Source organism: Hemitrygon akajei, chromosome 7, assembly GCF_048418815.1.
Source record: "Hemitrygon akajei chromosome 7, sHemAka1.3, whole genome shotgun sequence".
NCBI lineage: Eukaryota > Metazoa > Chordata > Chondrichthyes > Myliobatiformes > Dasyatidae > Hemitrygon > Hemitrygon akajei.
The window spans coordinates 133606328-133631986 of record NC_133130.1 but is presented as its reverse complement, the minus strand read 5'-3'; the positions used below and the strand labels follow the sequence as shown (position 1 = coordinate 133631986).

General features: G+C 41.2%; 2 protein-coding genes across 5 annotated transcripts in view; one reads left to right on the top strand and one right to left on the bottom strand.

Annotated features, from left to right (window-relative positions):
- mtrfr (mitochondrial translation release factor in rescue) overlaps positions 1–5512 on the bottom strand; it is a 43480-nt gene extending 37968 nt beyond the window's left edge. Inside the window, exon 1 of one of the 2 annotated variants that reach the window (XM_073051998.1) lies at positions 4946–5512. The gene's annotated coding sequence lies outside the window, so the exon portion shown is untranslated. The remainder of the gene's footprint in view (positions 1–4945) is intronic. The other variant, XM_073051999.1, reaches the window with a different exon arrangement.
- Positions 5513–5826: 314 nt separating this feature from the next.
- The window catches only part of LOC140730921 (M-phase phosphoprotein 9), a 115291-nt gene continuing 95458 nt past the window's right edge, over positions 5827–25659 (top strand). For all 3 annotated transcript variants that reach the window (XR_012099700.1, XM_073051996.1, XM_073051995.1), the window contains exon 1: positions 5827–6102. Coding sequence is in view for 2 of the 3 variants with exons in the window: in XM_073051996.1 (XP_072908097.1) it covers positions 5984–6102 (119 nt within the window). In the remaining variant the exon portion in view is untranslated. The remainder of the gene's footprint in view (positions 6103–25659) is intronic.

The window sequence follows — 25659 nt, the reverse complement described above, 5'->3', positions numbered from 1 at the left end:
TCCAAACTTAAATCTGGTTACGCAGGTAGCCAGACGGGAAACCAGCAAAGATGGATGTGGGTGAATTTATGAGAAACCCGACGGTAGAGGCGCTAGAGAAGGCTACAAAATCAGACTTAGTAAATTTGGCGCAGGCGTTAGACCTCACAGCGGTGAAGCCAGCAATGAAAAAGCAGGAAGTGCGAAGGGTCATACAACAGCATTACGTTGGGAAGAAGGTGTTTGCAGCTGAGGATTTGGAAAATATTCCCGAAAGGAGATTAGCGAGTGGGACAGATCAGGCAGAGTTGGAGAAAGCAAGGCTGGCCCATGAGCTTAAAGTAAAGCAGCTAGAAGTAGAAGCAGCTGAGAAGGCTGCGGAAAGAGCTGCGAGGGAAAAGGCTGCGGAAAGAGAGCATGTGTTCAAACTAAAGCAGCTAGAAGCAGAAGCCGGTTTTAAGGGATTTTGACAAAGTATGTGAATAATAAAGACAACACCCATGGAAGCTTGACTGTTAAGTTTGAAAGTAACATAAAAATTAGTATTTTGCATGAACCTTTGTAGATGTATGTAAGCTAAGATCACACCTCCTTAGTTATGTTGCTGAAGAAAGCAAATAAATAAGGTGGTTATTGAGCTGAAGTTTGATGCTACCAGGCGTTAGTATGGCACGTGAGGTTAAGGTATTAAAGAAAAGGGGCACTGTACTTGTTACCTGTTTAGATACTGACTTGAATGTATAACAGTAGTACTCTGTGAAGAGAAAAGCTTGTGTAGTATGTGGATTCAAAAAAAAAATCCTGTACCAACCTGTTTTTAACTGCTGGTTAAAAACCCGTTATGGGGGGAGGTGTTATGCCCTTGGCCCCCTCCTTTGTGAGAATCGCAAGAACCCTAGTCAAGGGGGGGTCAACTGACCCAAAAGAGGAAGAGACGTGCTGAATAGACACAGGAAAATGGGAGCGAGAGAGAGAGAGACCACGTTCTCCCAAGAAGCAGAATAAAGGTGACATTGACTATTGTCTCATGGAGACCACGTGAAAAGCCCTCGGGCAAAGTGGGCTGGTTGAGAGAGAGATCGCATTACCTGCAACTTGATTGACACCTGCGATCCCGTGAAGAAGTATAAGGGAGGGTCTGAGGGGGGGGGGGGGGAACCCTCAGACGCACCCAGGAGACACCAAGGAAGCACGATATCGATTCCCGTGGGAGCGGGACGCCATTTTGAAGGAAGCCACGTGCGTTAGATTCCGAATTTGAATCTGTGGCCAGAGCCAACGAAAGACTGCTTTTAACTAACAACGGGGAAGTCTGCTCCCCTGATTCCAAGGATTTGCTCTGCCAAGACGACGGGCAAGTGTTTATCTTTTCTAAATCATCTCTCTCTCTCTCTCTCTACAACGTGAAAACCCCAGCAGTTCCCAAAAGGGAAAAGCCTGCAAACTTCTGAGTGACTCTTTATATTTCAATTGGACTCAGTATTACCCCTAGACAACTGTAGAGCTTATTTCTGATTGATTATGGTTACACCGGTGTTTTCAGATTGAGTTTTGACGATGTATATGATCTGAATGTTTTGTATTAACCATACGTTTGTGCCCTTGTTGAATAAAACGTTTGAAAATAGTAGCATCCGACTCAGCTGATCCATCTATCTTTGCTGGTAAATTACCTGGTTACGGGGTTACGTAACACTAGTGAAAGCGCAGACCTGGCTGAGCGAAGTGTACTCCTGCCCCCCGATCTGTAGGCTGTGTCACGGGCCTTCAGTAGCGAACGCACCTCTGTTGTCATCCACGGCTTTTTATAACCACGTGCGGTGAAGGTTTTCAAGATAGGTGGAGGGGCTACAGAAGGACTGAGACAAATTAGAATGGGCAAAGAAATAGCAGATGGAATACAGTGTCAGAAAGTGTAGTCATGCATTTTAGTAGAAGAAATTAAAGGGTTAACTGTTTTCTAATGGAGAGAAAATACAAAAAATGGAGGCACAAAAGGACTCGGGAGTCGTGCAGGAATCCCTAAGTTACTTTATAGGTTGAGTCTGTGGTGAAGAAAGCAAATGCAATGTTAGCATTCATTTCAAGAAGATGAGAATGTAAAAGCAAGGATGTAATGTTAGACTTTATAAAGCACTGGAGAGGCCTCACTTGGAGTATTGTGAGCAGTTTGCTGAAAAGATGCTGAAAGGATGTGCTGAAACTGGAGAGAGTTCAAAAGAAGTTCACAATAATGGTTCCAGGATTGAATGGCTTGTCTTATGAAGAGTGTTTGATGGCTCTGGGCCTGTTTTCACTGGAATTCAGAAGAATGAGGGGTGACTTCATTGAAACCTATTGAACCCTTCAAATAAAAGGTGTATTTGGGCATGGGCACTTGCATGGGTTCCATCTATGCCTGCCTTTCTGTTGACTACGTGGAACAGTCTATGTTCCGGGCCTACACCGGTATCCGATCCCACTTTTCATACGCCACATTGACAACTGCATTGGTGCTGCTTCCTGCACCCATGCGGACCTCGCTGACTTCAATCAACTTTGCCTCTAACTTCCACTCTGTCCTCAAATTTACCTTGTCCATTTCTGACACCTTCCTCCCCTTTCTTGATCTCACTGTCTCTATCTTTGGAGACAGCTTATCTACTGATGTCTATTGTAAACCAATGGACTCACAGCTACCTGGACTATACCTCTTCCCACCCTGTTACTTGTAAATACGCTATCCCTTTCTCTCAATTCCTCCGTCTACGCTGCATCTGCTCTCAGGATGAGGCCTTTTGCTTTAGAACAAAGGAGTTGTCCTCCTTTTTTAATTAAAGGGGCTTCCCTTCCTCCACCATCAATGCTGCCCTCCTCCATTTCATGCATGCCTGCTCTCACCCTGCCCTCCCGCCACCCAACCAGGGACAGGGTTCTTCTTGTCCTCACCTACCATCCCAACAGCCTTCGCGTCCAGCTCATAATTCTCAAAACTTCCACCATCTCCAACAAGATCGCACCCTCCTCCCCCAAACTTTCTGCTTTCCACAGGGATCGCTCCCTATGCGACTCCCTTGTCAATTTGTCTCTCTGTACTGATCTCCCTCCTGGCACTTATCCTTGCAGTGGAACAAGTGCTACACCTGCCCTTACACCTCCTCCTTCACTACCATTCAGGTCCCCAAACAGTCCTTCTAGGTGAGGCGACACTTCACCTGTGAGTCTGTTGGGGTCACATACTGTGTCTGGTGCTCCCGGTGTGGCCTCCTGTGAGACCTGACTTAGATTGGGAGACCACTTCGCCGAGCACCTATACTCTGTCCACCAGAAGCCGGATCTCCCAGTGGCCACTCATTTTAATTCCACGTCCTATTCCCATATGTCAATCCATGGGCTCCTCTACTGTCGCGATGAGGCCACACTCAGGTTGGAGGAACAACACCTTATACTTTGTCTGGTTAGCCTCTAACCTGATAGCATGAACATTGATTTCTTGAACTTCCAGTAATGACCCCCCCCACTTCACCATTCCTCATCTCCTCCCTCTGGTGTTTTTCTCCCCTTTTCTTTCTTCTATGGCCTTCTGTCCTCTTCTCTCAGACACCCCTTTTTCCAGCCCTGTATCTCTTTCACCAATCAACCCCAGCTCTTTACTTCATCCCTTCCCCTCCTGGTTTCACCTATCACCTTGTGTTTCTCTCTCCCCTCCCCCACCTTTTAAATCTACTCATCCTTTTCTCTCCAGTCCTGCCAAAGGGTCTCAGCCTGAAACATCGACTGTACCTTTTTTCCATAGATGCTGAATGGCCTGCTGAGTTCCTTCAGCATTTTGCGTGTGTTGAATGGTGAAAGGTCTTGATAGAGTGGATGTGAAGAGTATGTTTCCTATGGTGGGACACAGCTTCAGAATAGAGGGTGTCCTTTTCGAATGGAGTTGAGGAGGAATTTCTTTAGCCAGAGAGTGGTGAATCTGTGGAATTCTTTACCAAAGGTGGCTGTGTCTGTTTCTTATTACGATTCATAGACAATGTTTCCAAAGGATTTTTCTGATAGTTGTCCCCGTTGTTAACTAAAATTATTCCTTCATTTCATTCCTGTATAAGAGGGCTCACAGGAGCAAGATATATCTGCTAGTTGAGTGGCGTCATATCAATAACCATGCACTCAATATCAGTAAGACTAAAGAACTGATTGTGGACTTCAGATCGGGTAAGACGAGGAAACACACCAATTCTCATAGAGGGATCAGAAATGGAAAGATTGTTCAACTTCACTGGTTGCTCCTTAGTGTCAATGCTGAGCCCAACATATTGTTTCAGCTACAAAGAAGGCACGATAGTGGCTATATTTCATTAGGAGTTTGAGGAGACTTGGTATGTCACCAAAGACATCCACATTTCTATAGATTTACTGTGGATGGCATACTAACTGGCTGCATCACCATCTGGTATGGGGGATGGGGGTGGGCTACTGCACAGGATCTGAATAGGCAGCAGAGATATGTAAAATTAGTCAGCTCCATCGTGGCTGCCGTATTATTCATGACATTTTCAAGGCGCGAGGCCTTAAAAAGGCAGTGTCCATCATTAAGGACTTATCTTGCTATCATCAGGGAGGAGTCACAGGAGCCTGAAGATACACACTCAACGATTCAGGAACAGCTTCTTCCCCTCTGCCATCAGATTTCTGAATGTACATTGAACGCATGAACACTACCTCAAAACTTCGTTTTTCCCCTTTTGCACTACTTAACTTTTCAATACATATATACAATATTTACTATAATTCATGTTTTTTATGATTATGTACTGCAATGAACTGCTGCAGCAAAGACATGAAATTTCACATTAGCCGGTGATAATAAACCTGATTCTGATTCCTCGTTACACAGCCTGAAATTATCTACCTGGTGATTCCTTCTTCCAGGATTAAGAGCACAAAGGGGTGGGCGGTGTGACTCTGGACACCGTCCGGTGTTTCAGCTTACCTCAGCCCTGGAGTTGACATTGGGAATAGGCAAGAGTGTACTTCAGATAGCCAGTCCCCTCACTACCTCACTCCAGCCTTTGTGAGCTCTGAAAGTTGGACAGTGGAAGGGGCGCTTGACCCAATGCCCGACGAACTCGAGTGCCGAGGATCGACCCAGCGCCCCTAGAGAGGACACAGGCCTGAGAGCAGGTGTCCGCGCATGTGCAGAATCCAGCACAGACAGCCAATAATGTCTCGCGAAGCCCACCCGAGACAGCCAATGATGTCTCGCTAATACCAGCCCAGTCAGCCAATCACGTCGCGCGAAGCTGGAGCAGACAGCCAATCACTTCGCGCAGAGTTTGTTTTGCTGTTGGCGGTTCGAGGTGCTTGAAAGTAAACGGCTGCAACGTCCGTTCCCGATTGGCGCTCGGGGAGTGCGGGTGGGAGGAAGCTTCGCTGCAGCCCTCAGCATAAAATGCAAACTGGTTTATAAAGCTATCCATTATAAACCATTCCTTCTGAGGTGTTTACTTCCCTGGGAAGTTGGACAGAATCCGGCTTCTTCAGATCCTGCGGATTTCCATTCGTGCCAGGTCCAAATCCAACTGGCCAACCTGCACGGGATTGACAGGCCGTACAACCACTCACCGCTGAAGACGAACGGGTAAGTCTCAGCCTGGCCTATGAGTGTGGAGTGGGGGCGTGGTTTGGCTCTCCGGTCCGGGCCCTGGTCGGTGTGTGGAGACCGACGGCCCATCTGTTGCTGATTGACAGGCTGTCCGACCACTCAGCGGCCAGATCCTCCTATGAATCGTAAGAGCGGGGTACGGCCTGGCCTATGAGTGTGGAGGGAGGGGGCGTGGTGTTGCTATGTGGTCCCGCCCTTTTCGGGCCCTGGCGGTGTGTGTGGAGGTCGGTGACCGGCGCCAATTTTAGCATTTCCTCGCTCCCATATCGAGCGGCTTTCTGCAAGCATTGCTCGGTCAACTCTCCCTGCTCATTCCTCCATGGCTCCAGAGGTCAGTTCGGGGAAGAGGGTGCAGTAGGTGACACCATGGAGGACTCCGATTCGGAGTCCGTGCGAACGGTCAAGGAGCTGCCGGACGACACGGCACCAAAACCAGCAGCTCGGCGAGATAATTCCGGGGGCCCGAGCGCCGAGGCTGCAAACAGGTATGCATCTGCCAGGTCAGGAGTCAGCCCTGCTTCCCAACTTCCAATGGCGTTAAATTCTAATATAGACGAGAAATGCGGAATGCAACGTCCAAATCTCCTGGCGATTCTCTGATTCAAGTTTGGCCAATCTCTCTTTGCAAGTGGTACCTTGTGGACGTGGTGTTGTGGAGTTAATGGGTTTGATGCCGATTAATTCAAGGAGCTTTCGGCAACGAATCCAGGATCAGTTTTAATATTGCCGGCATATGTCGTGAAATGTGTTGTCTTTGCGGCAGCGGTGCAATGCAATACAATACATAATAGATAAATATCCGCTAGTTACAGTAATTCCTTAACGATGGATGCCACCTTTTTTGAGGCATTGTTCCTTGAAGATGTCCTGGATACTAAAGAAGGCCTCGATGGAGTGTATTTGGAAAGAATGTTTCCTATTGTGAGTGAATCGAAGACCAGAGGACACAGCTCTCAGAATAGAGGGATGTTCATTTAGGACGGAGATGTGGAGGATTTCTTAAGCCAGAGAGTGGTGAATCTGTGGAATTCGTTGCCACAGGCAGCTGTGGAGACCAAGCCATTTGGTATATCTAAGATAGAGGTTGATTGGTCAGGGCAGGAAGAGATGCCGGGAGAAAGCAGGAGATTGGAGCTGAGGGGGAAAGTGGATTAGCCATGATGAAATGGACACGATGGGCCAAATGGCTTAATTCTGCTCCAAAATCTTAAGGTCTTCCTTGAAGGCCACAATGGAATCTGCTTCCACCGCATCTGTCATGTGTGTTCGAGATTTCACTCGTGGGGGGTAAAGAGGCGTTTTGCTCTTCCTTCTTTTTGTCTCCATTATTGTGAACAGACTCCCACCACACGCTCTTTTCACCTCTTTTTTAATTTTATGTACTTCTGTCAAATTACCCCTCGACATACTCTTCAAAAAAAACAGCCCCTGGAATCATTCTTGTAAATTGTTTCTGGATCTTCAAAAGCTTTCACATCCTCCCTTCTGTGCTGTATTACCTATAACTGTGATATATAGTGAATTCGGATTAATTAGGACACATCATGACCAATATATCTTGGCCCAATTAAGTGGCTGTCTCATTTATCTGAGATTTTGTGGAAGTGGTTAAAAAAATTAAAGAAAAGCTGAGTTACAAATTATGTATTTAAATGAAATTAGAACACTGTCAATACTACTACAGTATTATAAATATGTATTTGTTCCTAATAGTTATTCACAGAGAAATTCATGTGGTGTACTCTGCCATGTTCTTTTAATCGATGGTTTGTTCATTGTATGCCATGTTGTATGAAGTGGGTGATCATGGTCTTTCCATGACCATGATTGTTCTTGGCAAATATTTCTACAGAAGTGGTTTGCCATTGCCTTCTTCTGGGCAGTGTCTTTACAAGATAAATGCTTCTATCAATACTCTTCAGAGATTGATGTCAGTGGTTGCATAACCAGGTCTTGTGATATGTACCGGCTGCTCATACGACCATCCACCACCTGCTCATATGATTTCATGTGACCCTGATCAGTGGAGGGGAGTGGGGGTTGGTGGGGAGATGGGCTAAGCAGGTGCGATACCTTTTCCAAGGGTGTCCTGAAGGCTAGTGGAGGAAAGGGGCACTTTACACATCCTTTGCTAAAGATGCATGTCCACCCTGCCACCCTGTAATTGATTGTAAATGCACAAAGTCAGCGCAGACACCTAGTGCAGACTGCCTTCATACAATGCTTTAGATGACTGCATCCTCCAAAACTTCATTTTCCTTGTAACTTTCAAGATAATTGTTGTTACCTTCAAATTCTTTGTAGTTTCTAACTTGCTGAAGTAGTGAAATTGTTTTATTTTCACTCCTGGCCATTTCTGGCATCTCCAAGCCTGTATGCTTGAAACCGCAGTGAGCAAGTGGATCGTGAAGCAGGTATCCTTGTTCAATTCTGCTGCTGTTGGTAAGGAGTCTGTATTTCTCTCCGTGACTATGTGGGTTTCTTCTGGGTGCTCCTGTTTCTTCCCAGAGACCAAAGATGTACATGTTAGTAGATTAATTGGTCACATGGGTGTGATTGGGCTTTTGAGTTGGAAGGGCCAGTTACCATGCTGTATCTCTGAATAAGTAATGCATAAACTTGCCTTTGAGTTAAACATCTTCTGCTGTATTCAGTCAGTCTGATTGTAGGCTCTAATCGCTGTCCTCTTTGCAGTTCACAGTACTGCCACGTTGTGTCTCATCTGCAGATTTAGAAATTACAACTAGCATGCCCAAGTGTTGGTTATTAATGTAGATAGAAAGAGGCAATATTCTTGGCACCATTCAGTATCATTTTCATCGTCAATGACAAAGTAGACAGGAAAGGACTAGTCTCGGGTTTGATGAATTGGAATCAAATCTCATCATCAGAACTGTAATTAAATAATAGTTCTTAAGGTGAATTTGATTCGGTGATAGTCTTGTAAGGGAAAATTAAAAGTTAAATTCCTTGGTTTACTAAAGACAGTAAAATTGAATTGACTTTATTTCTTACATCTTTTGCATACATGAGAAGTAAAAATCTTTACCTTACCTCTCTATCTAAATGCGCAATCATAGTATTTTATAATTTATAATAAATAGAACAGTCAATGTACATAAAAATACACTCAAATCAGTGTGAGTTAATCAGTCTGATGGCCTGGTGGAAGAAACTGTCCCGGAGCCTGTTGGTCTTGGTTTTTATGCTGTGGTACCGTTTCCTGGATGGTAGAAGCTGGAATAGTTTGCGGTTGGGGTGAATCAGGTCTCCAATGATCCTTCGGGCCCTTTTTACACACCTGTCTTTGTAAATGTCCTGAATCATGGAAAGTTCACAACTACAGGTGTGCTGGGTTGTCTGCACCACTCTTTAAAGAATCCTGTGATTGAGGGAGGTACAGTTCCCATACCAGTCAGGATGCTCTCAATTGTGCCCCTGTACAAAGTTCTTGGGGATTAGGGGCCCATGCCAAACTTCCTTAACTGTCTGAGGTGAAAGAGGAGCTGTTGTGCCTTTTTCACCACACAGCTGGTGTGTACAGACCACGTGAGGTCCTCGGTGATGTGGATACTGAGGAACTTAAAGCTGTTTACCCTCTCAACCCCAGATCCATTGATGTCAATAGGGGTTAGCCTGTCTCCATTTCTCCTGTAATCCACAACCAGCTCTTTTGTTTTTGCCACATTGAGGAGAGATTGTTTTCTTGACACCATTGTGTCAGACAGATGAGTAGGCCACCTCGTCGTTTGAGATTAAGCCAGTTGGCAAATTTAATTAGCAGATTAGAGCTATGGGTGGCAACACAGACATGAGTATACAGGGAGTGAAAGAGGGGACAATACACCCTGAGGGGCTCCTGTATTGAGAATCAGAGGAGGTGAGGGAGCCCACTCTTACCACCTGCCAGCAATCTGACAGGAAGTCCAGGATCCAGCTACACAAGGCAGGGTGAAGGCCGAGGTCTCTGAGCTTCCTGTCAAGCCTGGATGGAATTATGGTGTTGAATGCTGAACTGTAGTCGAAGAACAACATTCTCACATAAGCATCCTTCTTCTCCAGATGTATAAGGACAGTATGTAGAGCAGTGGCTATTGTGTTGTCTGTTGATTGGTTGTGTTGGTAGGCAAATTATAGGGGTCCAGTTTGGGTGGTAGCATGCTGCAGATGTAGTCCTTGACCAGCCTCTCAAAGTATTTGCTTATTATTGAGCTGAGTGCGACAGGACGCCAGTTGTTCAGGCACGTTACCTTGGTCTTTTTTGGTATAGGGACAATGATGGATAATTTGAAGCAGGAGGGCACTCTACACTGGGAGAGGGAGAGATTAAAAGTGTTTGTAAACACACCTGCCAGTTGTACCTTGTAACTGTCTACTGTTGGAGACATCTCCATACCTGAGCCTCAGAGATGATCAGGTTGCAGGTTGTAGTCGTGGCTTTCCTCGGAGGCTCAGAGTCAGTGACATCGAACTGAGCGTCAAAGCAATTTAGCTCATCCGGGAGAGAGGCTGCGATGTTGGCGGCACCACAACATTTGGCTTCGAAGTCAATGATGGTTTGCACATCTCGCTACAAGTCACTTGTGCTATTCGTTGTGAATCTTGACTTAATCTTGTCCCTGTATTGTTGTTTTGCAGCCTTGATAGCTTTGCACAGATTGTAGCTGCATTTCTTTAGCTCCAGCTGATTGCCGGCAACGTAAGCCCTATGTTGTGCGGTAAGTGCTGCTCGCACAGAACTATTGATCCAGGGTTTCTGGTTCGGGAAGACCCTGACCAACTTCTGGGGGACAACATTGTCGATGCACTTCCGGATGAAGCACGTGACTCCATCAATGAACTCGGAGACATCCTCATAATGCAAGACATTCTTGTCCATGTCATTGAAGCAGTCCTGCAGCATGGTGGCCGATTGCTCAGACCAACAGAGGACAGTTTTAACTATGACCGCCTCTTGTTTCAGCTTCTGTCTGTATGTCGGCAAAAGCAGGATCGAAGTGTGATCTGATTTTCCAAACTCTGGGTGAAGGAGAGCTTTGTAAGTGTAGCAGTGGTCAAGTGTCTTATCTCCACGAGTGCTCACCTGGATGGGCTGACAAAACTCCGGAGAGACTTTTGTCAGTGATGCTCAGTTAAAGTCACTGGCGACAATGAAGGCAGCCTCTGGGTGTGCAGTCTCCAGTGGGTTGATGGTCTCGCACAGTTCCTTGAGAGCCAGGTCAGTATCAACCTGCAGCAGAATGTACACCACTATGATGTTAACAGCCGTGAACTCCCTGGTCAGCCAGTAGGGTCTGCACAGCAGCACCAGGTATTCCGGGTCTGGGGATAAAAGGATTTGAGAGCATGCACATTCTGGGGGTCGCAACAAGCGTTGTTGACTGTGAAGCATACCCTTACTCCTTTATTCTTCCCAGTGAGGCTTTTTGACCTATCCACCCAGAACGAGGGTTCAATAGCATGGTCCAGTATCTCCTCTGTCAGCCAGGTCTCCACGAAGCACAAAACGTTGCATTCCTTTGTTTCCTGCTGGTAGGAGATTCTGGCCGTCACTTCACACAGCTTGTTGTCCAGGGACTGAATGTAAGCCCAGGAGTATGCTGGGGAGCGGTGGCCGATTAGCACACTGTCTCAGCCTCACCAGGACGCAGGCCCTTCTTCCTCACTTGTGGCGCTTCTTCCGAGGTAGTGGCAATGTAAGAGGTGAGTCTTCCATGGATCATACAAGCAGGGTTTCCAGTGTAGGAAAGGCGGCACAATGGGTAAATGCCGTCTTTCCAATGTTCAGAAGGGTCAGTCTATTGTAATTGATGTGACTGTCAAGCTACTTGAACAAAAAATGCTAAGAAAATTGTAGAAATTAGTAGTATACTGTAGATAGCAGTATATTAGCAGTACTGTAGATGAACAGAACAATCATATGACAAGTGCTGGCTTGTTAACACAAGTGAGAACTAGGTCCATTACAGAAAGCTTAGAGTCACGTAGTGATACAGCACAGAAACAGGTCCTTCAGCCATGCTGACCAAGATGTCCCATAAAAGCTCGTCCCATTGGGAAATAATTTGGAAGATGTGTAGCTCAGGTGGTTGATGGTTGGGTTGAGTCGTTCTCTGATCTTGGCAATTTTCTTACAAACGTTTTGTCACCATCTGAGGAGACATCGTCAGTATGCTTTTGATTGTGGTGTGTGTCCTTCGAATGCTTGGCCTTTATAGACTTACTAATCAGCTGATTGGACTTCATTTTGGAAACTCAGTTGTGATATGGGGAGGAAATCTCATCGCTTCTTGGATGTGTGGCGAACTTCATGTGTTGTAGTCTGGAATTTTGCTTGTGTTGGACAAGCCAACAGCAACATTGCAGACCAAAGGAACGAACCAAGCTATTAGACAAGGCCTATGTGGTCTGCAAAATCCAGTGTGGGGACTGCAGCAAATATTATTTCGGCCAAACTGGGCAAAAACTATCCTGCAGGATCCATGAACATCAACTGGCTGTAAAACGGCATGACTAACCTTTGCTAGCCTCTATCCAGAGGGGCACAAATTTGACTGGGCATTGGTGAAATTCATGGTGCAAGCGAGTAACCACATGCAAGAGAATTCCTAGAAGTGTGGTTTTCCGCAAACAATTCTATAAACAGACATGTAGACCTCAATTCTGTTTATGAGCTGATGTGGGCAAAATTCCAAACCACAACGCACAAAGTTCGCCCCATAGCCAATCAGTGATGAGATTTCCTCCCCACATCACAACTGGGTTTCTGAAATGACATCCGAATGGCTGATTGATAAGTATATAAAGGCCAAGCATTTGGAGGACACACCACAATCAACAGCTCACTGATGACATCTCCTCGAACGGTGACAAAATGTTTGGAAGTAACTTGTCTGTGTGTGATGGTATCTTACTTGCTGGTCCTGAGGGAAGGCCTCTGCATTTCTCTCTCTCCTTTGATGCTGATAGAGGGTGTTACCAAAGTTCTGCGATTTATGGATTAGTCTGTGGACTTTCAGTTTTATGTTTTTATCTTCTGTGGTTTCACCTGTTCTTCCTTGTTGCTGTTTGATGCGATTTGTTAGGTTATTTTTGTTTGGGGGAGGGTTAGGATTTGACATTCTTGCCATTTGAACAATTTTGTTTTTTTTTTGTGTGGGGTGGGGGTTTGATGTTTGTGTTGCTGTTTGCAAGATTTGTTTTTTTTTGTACACTGGGAGGTTGATGTTTTACTTTGAATGACTTCCATGGTTTTCTTTGTTTTGTGGCTATTTACAGGAGATGAATCTCAGAGTTGTATACTGCATACATAATTTAATAATGAACCTTAAAAATTGCCAAGGTAGAAGAACAGCTCAACCCAGCTAGTCCCATTTACCCATGCAACTCTACAAATCTCTGGTGAGACCGCACTTAGAGTATTGTGTTCAATTCTGGTCACCTCATTATAGGAAGGATGTGGAACCTATGGAGAGGGTGCAGAGGAGATTTACCAGGATGTTGCCTGGTTTGGAGAGCAAGTTATATGAAACAAGGTTAGCAGAGCTGGGACTTTTCTCTTTGGAGCGTAGAAGAATGAGAGGGGACTTGATAGAGGTCTGCAAGATTATGAGAGTCATAGATAGGGTGGATAGTCAGTACGTGTTTCCCAGGGCACCAATAGCAAACACCAGAGGGCATATGTACAAAATTAAGGGAGGGAAATTTAGGGGAGACATCGGGGTAAGTTTTTTACACAGAGGGTTGTGAGTGCCTAGAATGACTTGCCAGGGATGATGGTGGAGGCTAAAACATTAGGGGTATTTAAGAGCCTCTTGGACAGGCACGTGGATGAAAGAAAAATGGAGGGTTATGGGGTAGTGTGGGTTTAGTATTTTTTTAAGGATTTTATGGGTTGGCACAACATGGAGGGCTGAAGGGCCTGTACTGTGCTGTAGTGTTCTATGGTTGTATGGTTTTGGCCTATAGCTTTCTAAACTCTTCCAACCCATATACTGGTCCAACTGACTTCTAAAACTCCGAGGGGAGGTGGGAAAAATAAGAGGCAGAGAGACCTTGAGGAAAAGTTGGAACAAAGTTAAAAGTTAATCCAGAAATATTCTAAAGGCCTTTGAACAGGAAGAGTGAGTTAAGAGTTGGAGATGATCAGAGACACCGAAAAAATCACAAGGCGACCAATGGAGATTGAGGGCATGGATGTGTAATGAAATTAATTTTTTACATCAGTCACCCTCCCAGAAGAAGGTGCTGATGACATCTGAGGAGTTGAGATTCTGAATGGATGAAAAATTGATTTAAACAAAAATATACCAGAAAGTTTAGCTGCCCTTCAAGTGGTTAAATTACCTCATCCAGTCAGAATGCTGGAGGAAGGAAAGGGAAAAATTGTAAGATTGTAGGCTTTATCTTCTGAAAAGCTATGGTCTGGAAATGTTACATCCTGTTTAACAGAATGTATAGAGGTAAATCCAGTGACCTTGATGAAGGGGAAACCTGGAAATAAATTGGGACAGAATTAGCAATCTCTTGGACAAATGTGGGTTGATTAAAGAACCATATCATTGATTTGTTTAAAAACAGCCTGAGTTTTCTAACTTGATTTTACTTGCTGATGGAAGAGAGGAATCCTATTTCCCATCTCATAAATGCAATTTCAAAGAAAACATGACAGCTCCTTTAATTCCTAAGAAGATTGCAGAGTTTTGGTATGGCATCTAAAACTTTGACAAGTTTCTATAGATGTGTGATGGAGAGTTTATTGACTGGTTGCATCATGGCCTGGTATGGAGAAGCCAATATCCTTGAATGGAAAATCCTACAAGAAGTAGTGGATCTGCCACAGTCCATTACGGGTAAAACCCTCCCAGCCATTGAGCACATCATCAGGGACCCCCAGTATCCAGGATATGCTCTCTTCTCGCTGCTGCCATTTGGAAGAAGGTACAGGAGCCTCAGGAATCACACCACCATGTTGAGGAACAGTTATTACCACTCAACCATCAGGCTTTTGGACCAAAGGGGGTAACTTCACTTGTCCCATCATTGAAATGTTCCCAAAAAACCAATGGACTTGCTTTCAAGGATTCTTCATCTCATTTTATTATTTACCGCTATTTATTTATATTTATATTTGAAGAGTTTGTTGTCCCCTGAACACCCTAAATGGAAGGTTTTTCACTGATCCTGTCATAGTTACTGAACTATAGATTTGTTGATTATGCCCACAGGAAAATGAATCTCAGGATTATATATGGTGACATATGTACTTTAATAATAAAATTTACTTTGAGCTTTGATTAATGTAAATTTATTTTAGACTTTTGATAAGATGCCCTGCCATTGAAGATGGCAGATCATGAAATAAATCTGGCTGAAATGGCATGGATAAAAACATTTAAAGAATCTGGAAACAGTTAGTCCTGACAACACACACAAACTGCTGGTGGAACGCAGCAGGCCAGGCAGCATCTCTAGGGAGAAGCGCTGTCGACGTTTTGGGCCAAGACCCTTCATCAGGACTAACTGAAAGGAAAGATAGTAAGAAATTTGAAAGTAGCAGGGGGGAGGGGAAAATGCAAAATGGTAGGAGAAGACCGGAGGGGGTGGGGTGAAGCTGAGAGCCAGACAGGTGATTGGTAAAAGGGATAAAGAGCTAGAGAAGGGAAAGGATCATGGGACGGGAGGCCTAGGGAGAAAGAAAGTCCTTGTGAATTGAAGAAAGCATGCAATGGATTTGCCCTGGGATAAGTGCTTTACTTAGCAGTACAGCACACTAAGTTATGTTGACCTATCTAAACTTCTGCCACAGTCACTCTAATCCTTCCTTTCCGCCTACTTAGCTCATAATCTTTCACTTTCCTTACATCCTGTCTGAGTTTTTTAAGTATTCTTGTTGCATCAGCCTGATGATCCTATATGCATAAATGACTTGGAATTGTGCCTGTAGAGCACAATTTCAGATTTGGAGATGACCAAAATTTGAAGGTTCAGTGAACTATGCAGAGGATAGCGATAGATTTTAAGGAGACATAGATAGCAACTTAAATTTAGTATTGGAAAAACCTGAAGTGTTACATTTTGGTAGGGGCAATGAGAGAAAGTGAATGGCAGGTGCAGATACATCTCTGTCCTTCGGGGACACTTGCTTAGCTCCCGATCAGGATCACGTGATCCATAGGAGTAGGTGGTGGATGGTCATATGAGCAACTGGTGCATATCACAAGTCCTGGTTATGCGACCATTGACACCAGGCAGACAATCTCTGAAGAGTATTGATAATGGCTGTGTCACCCGTCTTGTAAAGACGCTGCCCAGAAGAAAGTGAAGGCAAGCCACTTCTGTAGAAAAATTTGCCAAGAACAGTCGTGTTCATGGAAAGACCATGATCACCTACGTCATACAACAGCATATAAGGAAAGAATGACTGCGAGGAGTCAGTGGAGTGGTTAAGATTTATAATAATATCAAAAAGAGCAATAACGCTGAGGATTCCAGAAACAAAAAAATCATGTTTTAACAAAGGAAGAGCAAGAAATTGTTAAGGAAGAAGAAAGTACAAGATTTTTTTATTTTAAAAAAAAGTAATCTGGTGAAGAATGTATATGAACTGCAAAAGCATCCATTGAAGGGCAGGAAGAAAACAATGAACCAAAATTTATATTGGTCTCTTACAGTTATGAAACAAGTTAAGCAGGCATTTTGGTTCTTCTTGTATAGAGGTGCAAAGAGAATAAAAAGCTGAAAGAAATCATCATGCCTCTTTTAAAACAAAAATCTGGAGAGATTAATAGCATTGAGGAATTTCCAGGAGTTGATGACCTACATACAAAAGCTTTGAAAAAGATGGCTGCAGGCATCGAGACATCCTGTAGTTTCTAGAGTATTTCCCATAGTTTGGAAGATGGAAAATGTTATTTCACTGTTCAAGTGATGGAGAGGGAAAACAGAAAACAAGGACTATTTAGTCTAATATTAGCGTGCTGGAATCTATTAAAGAGTTGGTGAAATTATATAGGACCATGGAGGGTCAACATCAGTTTATGAAAAGGAAATTATGCTTGATGGATCTAGTCTTTGAGGTTTCCCCTTAGTTGCAGCTAATTGATATGGTATTGGACTTTCAAAAAACTGCAGTAAGGTACCACACATTACTAAAGAAAATCAAATCTTTTTGGCTGATTTGGACTGGGGTTTGGTCATCTTTTGGTGTGGGATTCTGTCAGTGTTGGGGCGTCGTAGATTTTGGGATAGACGCTGCTGTCAATCATAGCCTGTGTTGGGGCTTTGGATGGATTGTCCATTTGTAATAAGTGGACTAGAAAATACAAATGGGGATGTACAGCTGAGGCTTTGTAAGGCATTGGTCAGACCACATTTGGAATATTGTGAGTAGTTTTAGGCCCTGTATCTAGAAAAAGGTATACTGGTCCTCGAGAGGGTCTAAATTCTTTGCTACAGATTGCAATGGAACATAAGTCTTTAAGTGTATTTAAGGCAGGGTTTGATACGCTTTTAATTGGTAACATGGTTAAAAGTTGCATGAATTTTCCAGGCGTAGAAAGAGGTGAAAATAAATCAACTCTGTTTGAATGGTGGAGCAGACTTGGGCTGAGCCTATGCTTCTGACACTGATGGCAAAACTATGGCACACGTGCCCAAGATGGAATGCTCAAAACCTGTGTTGGCATGTGGTATTGGATACCATCCCTCAATTCTTTAAACGCTATCCATACTAAAAAGATACAGTTGCAAGAAAAAAAGTTTGTGAACCCTCTGTGATTACCTGGATTTTTGCATTAATTACTCATAAAATGTGGTCTGATCTTCATCTAAGACACAATATTAGACAAACATAATCTGCCTAAACTAATAACACACAAATATTCGTACTTTTCCTCTTTATTGAACACATTGTTTAATCATCCACAATTCAGGCTGGAAAAAATATGTGAACCCTTGTATTTAGTAACTAGTAGAACCTCCTTTAGCAGCAATAACTTCCATCAAACTTTTCCTGTAGCTGCTGATCAGACTTGCACAATGGTGAGGAGCATTATTATTAGACTATTCCTCCACTCAAAACTGTTTCAGTTCATCAATATTTCTGGGATACTTTGCATGAACAGCTGTCTTCAGGTCACGCCACAGCATCTCAATTGAGTTAAGGTCTGGTCTGACTTAGCCATTCCAAAACACAAATTTTCTTCTTTTTAAATCATTCTGTTGTTAATTTACTCTTGTTTTGGTTCATTGTCTTATTACATCATCCAACTTCTATCAAGCTTTAGATGTCGGACCACTATCCTGACATTTTTCCTGTAAAATGTCTTGATTCATAGAAAACATAGAAACATAGAAAACCTACAGCACAATACAGGCCCTTCAGCCTACAAAATTGTGCCGAACATGTCCCTACCTTAGAAATTACTAGGCTTACCTATAGCCCTCTATTTTTCTAAGCTCCATGTACCCATCCAAAAGTCTCTTAAAAGACCCTATCGTATCTGCCTCCACCACTGTTGCCGGTAGCCCATTCCATGCACTCACCACTCTCTAAGTATAAAACTTACCCCTGATATCTCCTTTGTATCTACTCCCCAGCACCTTAAATCTGTGTCCTCTTGTGGCAACCATTTCAGCCCTGGGAAAAAGCCTCCGACTATCCACACGATCAATGCCGCTCATCTTATACACCTCTATCAGGTCACCTCTCATCCTCCATCGCTCCAAGGAGAAAAGGCCGAGTTCACTCAACCTATTCTCATAAGGCATGCTCCCCAATCCAGGCAACATCCTTGTAAATCTCCTCTCCACCCTTTCTACGGCTTCCACATTCTTCCTGTAGTGAGGTGACCAGAACTGAGCACAGTACTCCAGTGGGGTCTGACCAGGGCCCTATATAGCTGCAACGTTACCTCCTCGGCTCCTAAATTCAATTCCGCGTTTGATGAAAGCCAATACACTATACGGCTTCTTAACCACAGAGTCAACCTGCGCAGATGCTTTGAGCGTTTTATGGACTCAGATCCCAAGATCCCTCTGATCGCCCACACTGCCAAGAGTCTTAGCATTAATATTATATCCTCCCATCATATTTGGCCTACCAAAGTGAACCACTTCACACTTATCTGAGTTGAACTCCATCTGCTACTTCTCGGCCCAGTTTTGCATCCTATCAATGTCCCACTGTAACCTCTGACAGCCCTCCACACTATCCACAACATCTCCAACCTTTGTGTCATCAGCAAACTTACTAACCCATCCCTACACTTCCTCATCCAGGTTATTTATATAAATCACAAAGAGTAAGGGTCCCAGTACAGATCCCTGAGGCACTCCACTGGTGACCAACCTCCAGGCAGAATATGAGCAGTCTACAACCACTCTTATACTTCTGTGGGCAAGCCAGTTCTGGATCCACAAAGCAATGTCCCCTTGGATCCCATGCCTCCTTACTTTCTCAATAAGCCTTGCATGGGGTACCTTAACAAGTGCCTTGCTGAAATCTATATACACTACATCTACTGCTCTTCCTTCATCAATGTGTTTAGCCACGTCCTCAAAAAATTCAATCAGGCTCGTAAGGCACGATCTGCCCTTGACAAAGCCATGCTGACTAATACTAATCATATTATACGTCTTCGAATGTTCATAAATCCTGCATCTCAGAATCTTCTCCATCAACTTACCAACCACTGAGGTAGGACTCACTGGTCTATAATTTCCTGGGCTATCTCTACTCCCTTTCTCAAATAAAGGAACAACATCCACAACCCTCCAATCCTCCGGAACCTTTCCCATCCCCATTGATGATGCGAAGATCATCGCCAGAGGCTCAGCAGTCTCCTCCTTCGCCTTGCCTAGGGTACATCTCATCTGGTCCCGGCGACTTATCCAACTTGATGCTTTCCAAAAGCCTCCAGCACATCCTCTTTCTTAATATCTACATGCTTAAGCTTCTCAGTCTGCTGCAAGTCATCACTACAATCACCAAGATCAGTTTCCATAGTGCTATTTCCTCTGGGTCCATACACACTTCCCCACTGTCAGACTTGATAGGTCCTATTCTTTCATGTCTTACCCTCTTGCTCTTCATATACTTGTAGAATGCCTTGGGGTTTTCATTAATCCTGTGCGCCAAGGCCCTCTCATGACCCCTTCTGGCCCTCCTAATTTCCTTATTAAGCTCCTTCCTATTAGCCTTATAATCTTCGAGATCTCTAACATTACCTAGCTCTCTGAACCTTTTGTAAGCTTTTCTTCTTGACTATATTTATTACAGCCTTTGTACACCATGGTTCCTGTACCCTACCATAACTTCCCTGTCTCATTGGAACGTACCTATGCAGAACTCCACACAAATATCCCCTGAATATTTGCCACATTTCTTTTTTTTTAAACTTTTTTTTATTGTTTTCAAATAGTTACAGAATAAATGTGTATGAAAAAAAAATGTTACCCAGCCCCCCTCCCCTTAACCCCTCCCCCCTAACATCCCTATTAAAAAAATAAGAAAGAAAAAAAAAAGGAATGCCTGGATATTGGAAGATCCCCACATGCTCCATGGAGTTCGTAATAACTTTAGTATATATATTTCTTTCTTTCCCCAAGTAACCAATTATTTCATCTTCGGAGCACCTATATATTTAATCCTGTCTTTTGTAAATAAGGGCGCCAAATTTTCAAAAATGTTTCATATTTATCTCTTAAATTATAAGTAATTTTTTCAAGTGGAATACAGCCATAAATTTCGTTCTTCCAACGATCTATACTTAGATATGTATCCGATTTCCAAGTCACTGCAATAGCTTTTTTGGCTACTGCTAATGCAATTTTTATAAATTCTTTTTGATATTTATTCAATTTGGATATCGGTTTTATCCCTTCAATATCACCTAGTAAAAGTAATATTGGGTTGTGTGGAAGTTGTATTCCAATAATTTGTTCCAATAAAACTCTTAAATTTGTCCAGAAAGGTTGAATCTTAGAACAAGACCAAGTAGAATGTAAAAAAGTACCAATTTCTTGGTTACATCGGAAACACTGATCAGATAAATTTGGGTTTAATTTATTTATTTTTTGTGGTGTAATATATAGTTGATGTAAAAAATTGTATTGCACTAATCTTAATCGAACGTTTATTGTATTTGTCATACTCTCAAGATATAGTCTTGACCAGTTTTTTTCTTCAATTTTGATATTCAAATCACTTTCCCATTTTTGTCTTGACTTATGGACTCCTTGTTTAATTGCCTGTTTTTGAATCAAATTATACATACAAGAGATAAATTTTTTAATCTTTCCTTTTTGAATTAAAGTTTCTATTTCATTGGGTTTCGGTAATAACATTGTTTGACCTAACTTTTCTCTTAAATAAGCCCTTAGTTGAAAGTAACAAAAAAGAGTGTTGTTTGATACTTTATATTTATTCTTTAATTGATCGAATGACATTAATATACCTCCTTCAAAACAATCTCCTATATATCTAATCCCTTTTTGAAACCAATTATATAAAAGTTGATTATCCATTGTAAAAGGAATAAGTCTATTTTGAATTAAAGATCTCTTTGCTAATAAGGATTTCTTTGTCTCATCGTCAACATTTATCTTATTCCATAAATCAATCAAATGTTTTAATATAGGAGATTCTTTCTTTTCCCGTATCAATTTAGATTCCCATTTATATATAAAATCTTCTGGTATGTTTTCTCCTATTTTATCTAGTTCTATTCTGATCCATGCCGGTTTATCTTTCTCAAAAAAAGATGCAATAAATCTAAGTTGATTTGCTTTATAATAATTCTTAAAATTTGGAAGTTGTAACCCTCCTAGCTCAAATTTCCATGTCAATTTTTCCAACGATATTCTTGACATCTTACCTTTCCAAAGAAACTTCCTCACATATTTATTTAGCTCTTGAAAAAACTTCTGGGATAATTGTATTGGTAGTGATTGAAATAATTATTGTAATCTAGGGAATATATTCATTTTTATGGTATTTACTCTACCTACTAATTTTATTGGTAATACCATCCATTTATCAAGATCTTCTTGAATTTTTTTCAATAGTGGTAAGTAATTTAATTTGTATATGTTCTTTATATCATGATCAACTCTTATACCTAAATATTTTATACCATTTGCCGGCCATCTAAATTGGGTTATTAATCGACATTGATTATAATCTCCTTTAGTAAGAGGTAAAATTTCACTTTTATCCCAATTTATTTTATAACCTGATATTTTCCCATATTCTTCTAATCTATAGGATAATTTACGCAACAATTGCAATGGGTTTGTTAGATAAAGCAGAACATCATCAGCAAATAAGTTAATCTTGTATTCTTCCTGGTTAACTCTAAAACCCTTAATATCTGGGTCCATTCTAATCAATTCAGCTAATGGCTCTATCGCCAACACAAATAAAGCAGGTGATAATGGACAACCTTGCCTAGTTGACCTTGTTAACTGAAATGGTGTTGAAATTTGACCATTTGTCACTACTTTAGCTTTGGGATTAGTATTTAAGGTTTTAATCCATTTTATAAAAGATACTCCTAATCCATATTTTTCCAATACCTTAAATAAAAAATCCCACTCCAATCTATCAAATGCTTTTTCTGCATCTAAAGCAACTGCCACGCTCATTTCCTCCCTCTTCTGTGCTAAATGAATTATACTAAATAAGCGAGTTACATTATCTGCTGATTGTCTATTTTTAATAAATCCTGTTTGATCCATATGTACTAATTTTGGTAAGCATTTAGATAATCTATTAGAAGATTTTTGCTATAATTTTATAATCAGTATTTAATAAAGAAATCGGTCTATATGATGATGGCTTTAAAAGATCTCTATCTTTTTTTTGGCAATACTATTAAAATAGCTGTCGAAAAAGATTCTGGAAGTTTATGCGTTCTTTCCGCTTGGTGTATTAACTCCATAAGAGGAGGAATTAATAAATCTTTAAACTTTTTATAGAATTCAGGCGGAAAACCATCTTCTCCTGGAGATTTATTACTTTGAAGTGATCCTAGGGCTTCTTCGACCTCTTTCAATGTAAAAGGCATATCTAATCCCTTCTGTTCTTCCGTATTTAATTTTGGAAGAATTATTTGTGATTAAAAACCTTTCTATCTTTACATTGTCATTTTGTGATTCTGATTTGTACAACTCAGAATAAAAATTCTTAAAAGCTTCATTAATTTCTAAAGGTTTATAAGTAATTTTATTTACTCTTGTTCGAATTGCATTTATTGTTTTAGAAGTCTGATTTGTTTTTAGCTGCCATGCAAGAACTTTATGTGATCTTTCACCTAGTTCGTAATATCTTTGTTTAGTTCTCATAATTGCTTTTTCTGTTCGATATGTTTGGAGCGTATTATATTGTAACTTCTTGTTAATAAGTTGTCTTCGTTTTTCTTCTGTCATATTTCTTTGGGATTCTTTTTCTAATTTTGTAATCTCTTTTTCCAATTGATCTATTTCTATCATATATTCCTTCTTAATTTTAGAAGTATAACTTATTATCTGACCTCTCAAGTATGCCTTCATTGCTTCCCACACTATAAATTTATCATCAACTGAATGTGAATTTATATCTAAAAATAACTGAATCTGTTTTTTCATAAAATCACAAAAATCTTGACGTTTTAATAATATTGAATTAAATCTCCACCTATAAATTGATTCCTCTTTATCTATCATTATCATTGTCATTATTAAAGGAGAATGATCTGACAATATTCTTGCTTTATATTCCACATTTTTCACTCTATCTTGAATATTCGTTGATAATAGGAAAAAATCTATCCTTGAATATGTTTTATGTCTATTTGAATAAAATGAATAATCTTTCTTTTGAATTAATTCTTCTCCATATATCAATCAGATTTAAGTCTTTCATCAATGATAGAGTTAATTTTACTGCTTTTGATTTTGTAACAACCTTTGTTGATCTATCTAAAACTGGATCTAGACAAAAATTAAAATCTCCATCTATTAATATTTTAATCATGTGCGTTAGCCAAATTCAAAAAGACCTCCTGTATGAATTTTACATCATTTTCATTTGGTGCATAAATGTTCATAAGGGTCCATAGTTTTGAAAAAATTTGACAGTGTATAATTAGATATCTCCCCGCCGAATCAGTTAATACGTTTTGTATTTTAATTGGTAGATTTTTGTTAACCAAAATTGCAACTCCTCTCGCCTTTGAATTAAATGAAGCTGCAATAACATTTCCAACCCAGTCTCTTTTTAATTTCTGATGTTCTATGTCTGTTAAATGAGTTTCTTGTAAAAAAGCTATATCTGTTTTCATTTTTTTAATATATGTTAAAATTCTTTTTCTTTTTACTGGCCCATTAAGCCCATTAACATTAAAACTTTAAAAATTTAGTAGATTAGTCATTATTTTTTTATCATATTACTCCAATCTATAATAATACCTAATCTTCCAACTTTCGTGGTATCCTGGGAAATCTTTATAAAAATCTCCATGTTGCTATGTGTGTCCCCACCAATCATCCAGGCAAAAAGATAGAAGAAAATTAAAATATAAAGAAAAAAACAAAATACCCCCCTACTAATGTTGTGGAAAAAAAACACAACATTACCCCCCTCTGCTGTACGGGTCATGGCAACCGCCATGATTACACACGTGAATCCCGCAGTAACCGATCCAAAGCTCCCCAGCCCCCCCGCAACATAAAAAAGTATATGTATAAGAAGAGAAAAAAAAATACTATTCTCATTTAGTATTTCTAAAATTTTGCTTTTCTCTTCTATAATATCCATAAATGTCCATCACTTCTGTTCGTTGGGTCTATCTTCGTCTTTAATCCATTACGTTTGGAAGCCTCTATGTGTAATTAGCGAATAGATGGAAGTTCTTGTACAAACTCCTCCGCTTTTCGATAATCGGGAAAAAAATTTTTTCCCTCCTCCAAAAAAATTATCAGTGTTGCTGGATGACGCATTGTAAATTTATAACCCTTTTCCCATAAGGCTTTTTTCGCTGGGTTAAATTCCTTCTTTCTCTTCAACAGGTTGTCACTTATATCAGGATAAAAAAGAACTGGTTTCCCTGCTATCATCAGTGGCCCGTTTCTATTTTTGGCACTTTGGGCAGCGGCCTTCAGGATCTTTTCTTTGTCTTGGTATCGTAAGCATTTTATCAAAATTGATCGTGGGTTTTGATCAGCTTGAGGTCTTGACCTTAAGGATCTATGAGCCCTTTCAATCTCAATTGGAGTTTCACTTTCCATTTCCAATTTTTCAGGGATCCATTTTTGAAAAAAATTTATTGGATCTTCTCCTTCTATATCTTCTTTAAGTCCAACAATTTTAATATTATTTCGTCTACTGAAATTTTCAAGCTTATCAATTTTTTCCATAAATTGTTTTCTTTCTGATGCCCAAGCAGTATTTTCATTTTCCATTTTGTCCATTCTTTCAACCATGTCTTCCATTGTAGTTTCCAAGTCCGTAATTCTTTTTTCCATTCTTTCCTGTCTCTTTGTCATTTTATCAAGCATAATCTCCATATTGGTCATTTTTTTTTCAAGTATTTTTTGATTATTTTTAATTACTTTTAGTGTGTCTAATTTACGCATTATTTGCCTCAAAGTCTTTTCTATATTTCTAGAAGGACTTTTAACTCCCTCTTCATCTGATCTTTCCGGAAGATCTGACTCTCCCTCCGATTCGCTATCACTTTCAGTTGCAGTGGTAGCTGGGCTTTGTAGTTCTTGTTGCTCCCGTTTGCGCATGCTCCATCCTTCGCGTTTGCGCAGTTCACGATGGTCTTTTCCTTTAGAAATGGCCGATGTTGCCGCAGTCTCCTGTTCCGTATCGCCGGTGGTATAATGTACCTGAGACCGCGGTTCCTCGGTAGACGTGGGCCTTGTTCTTGTTCCAACTTGCGTAGTCTTCCCGGTATTAGTTTTCTTCATCTTCCTTCCTTGAGGCATAGCTTGACACAATCCGGAGTAGTTTATAAGTAACTTTTAGAAAGTATTGACTAACTTTTCTTCATTTA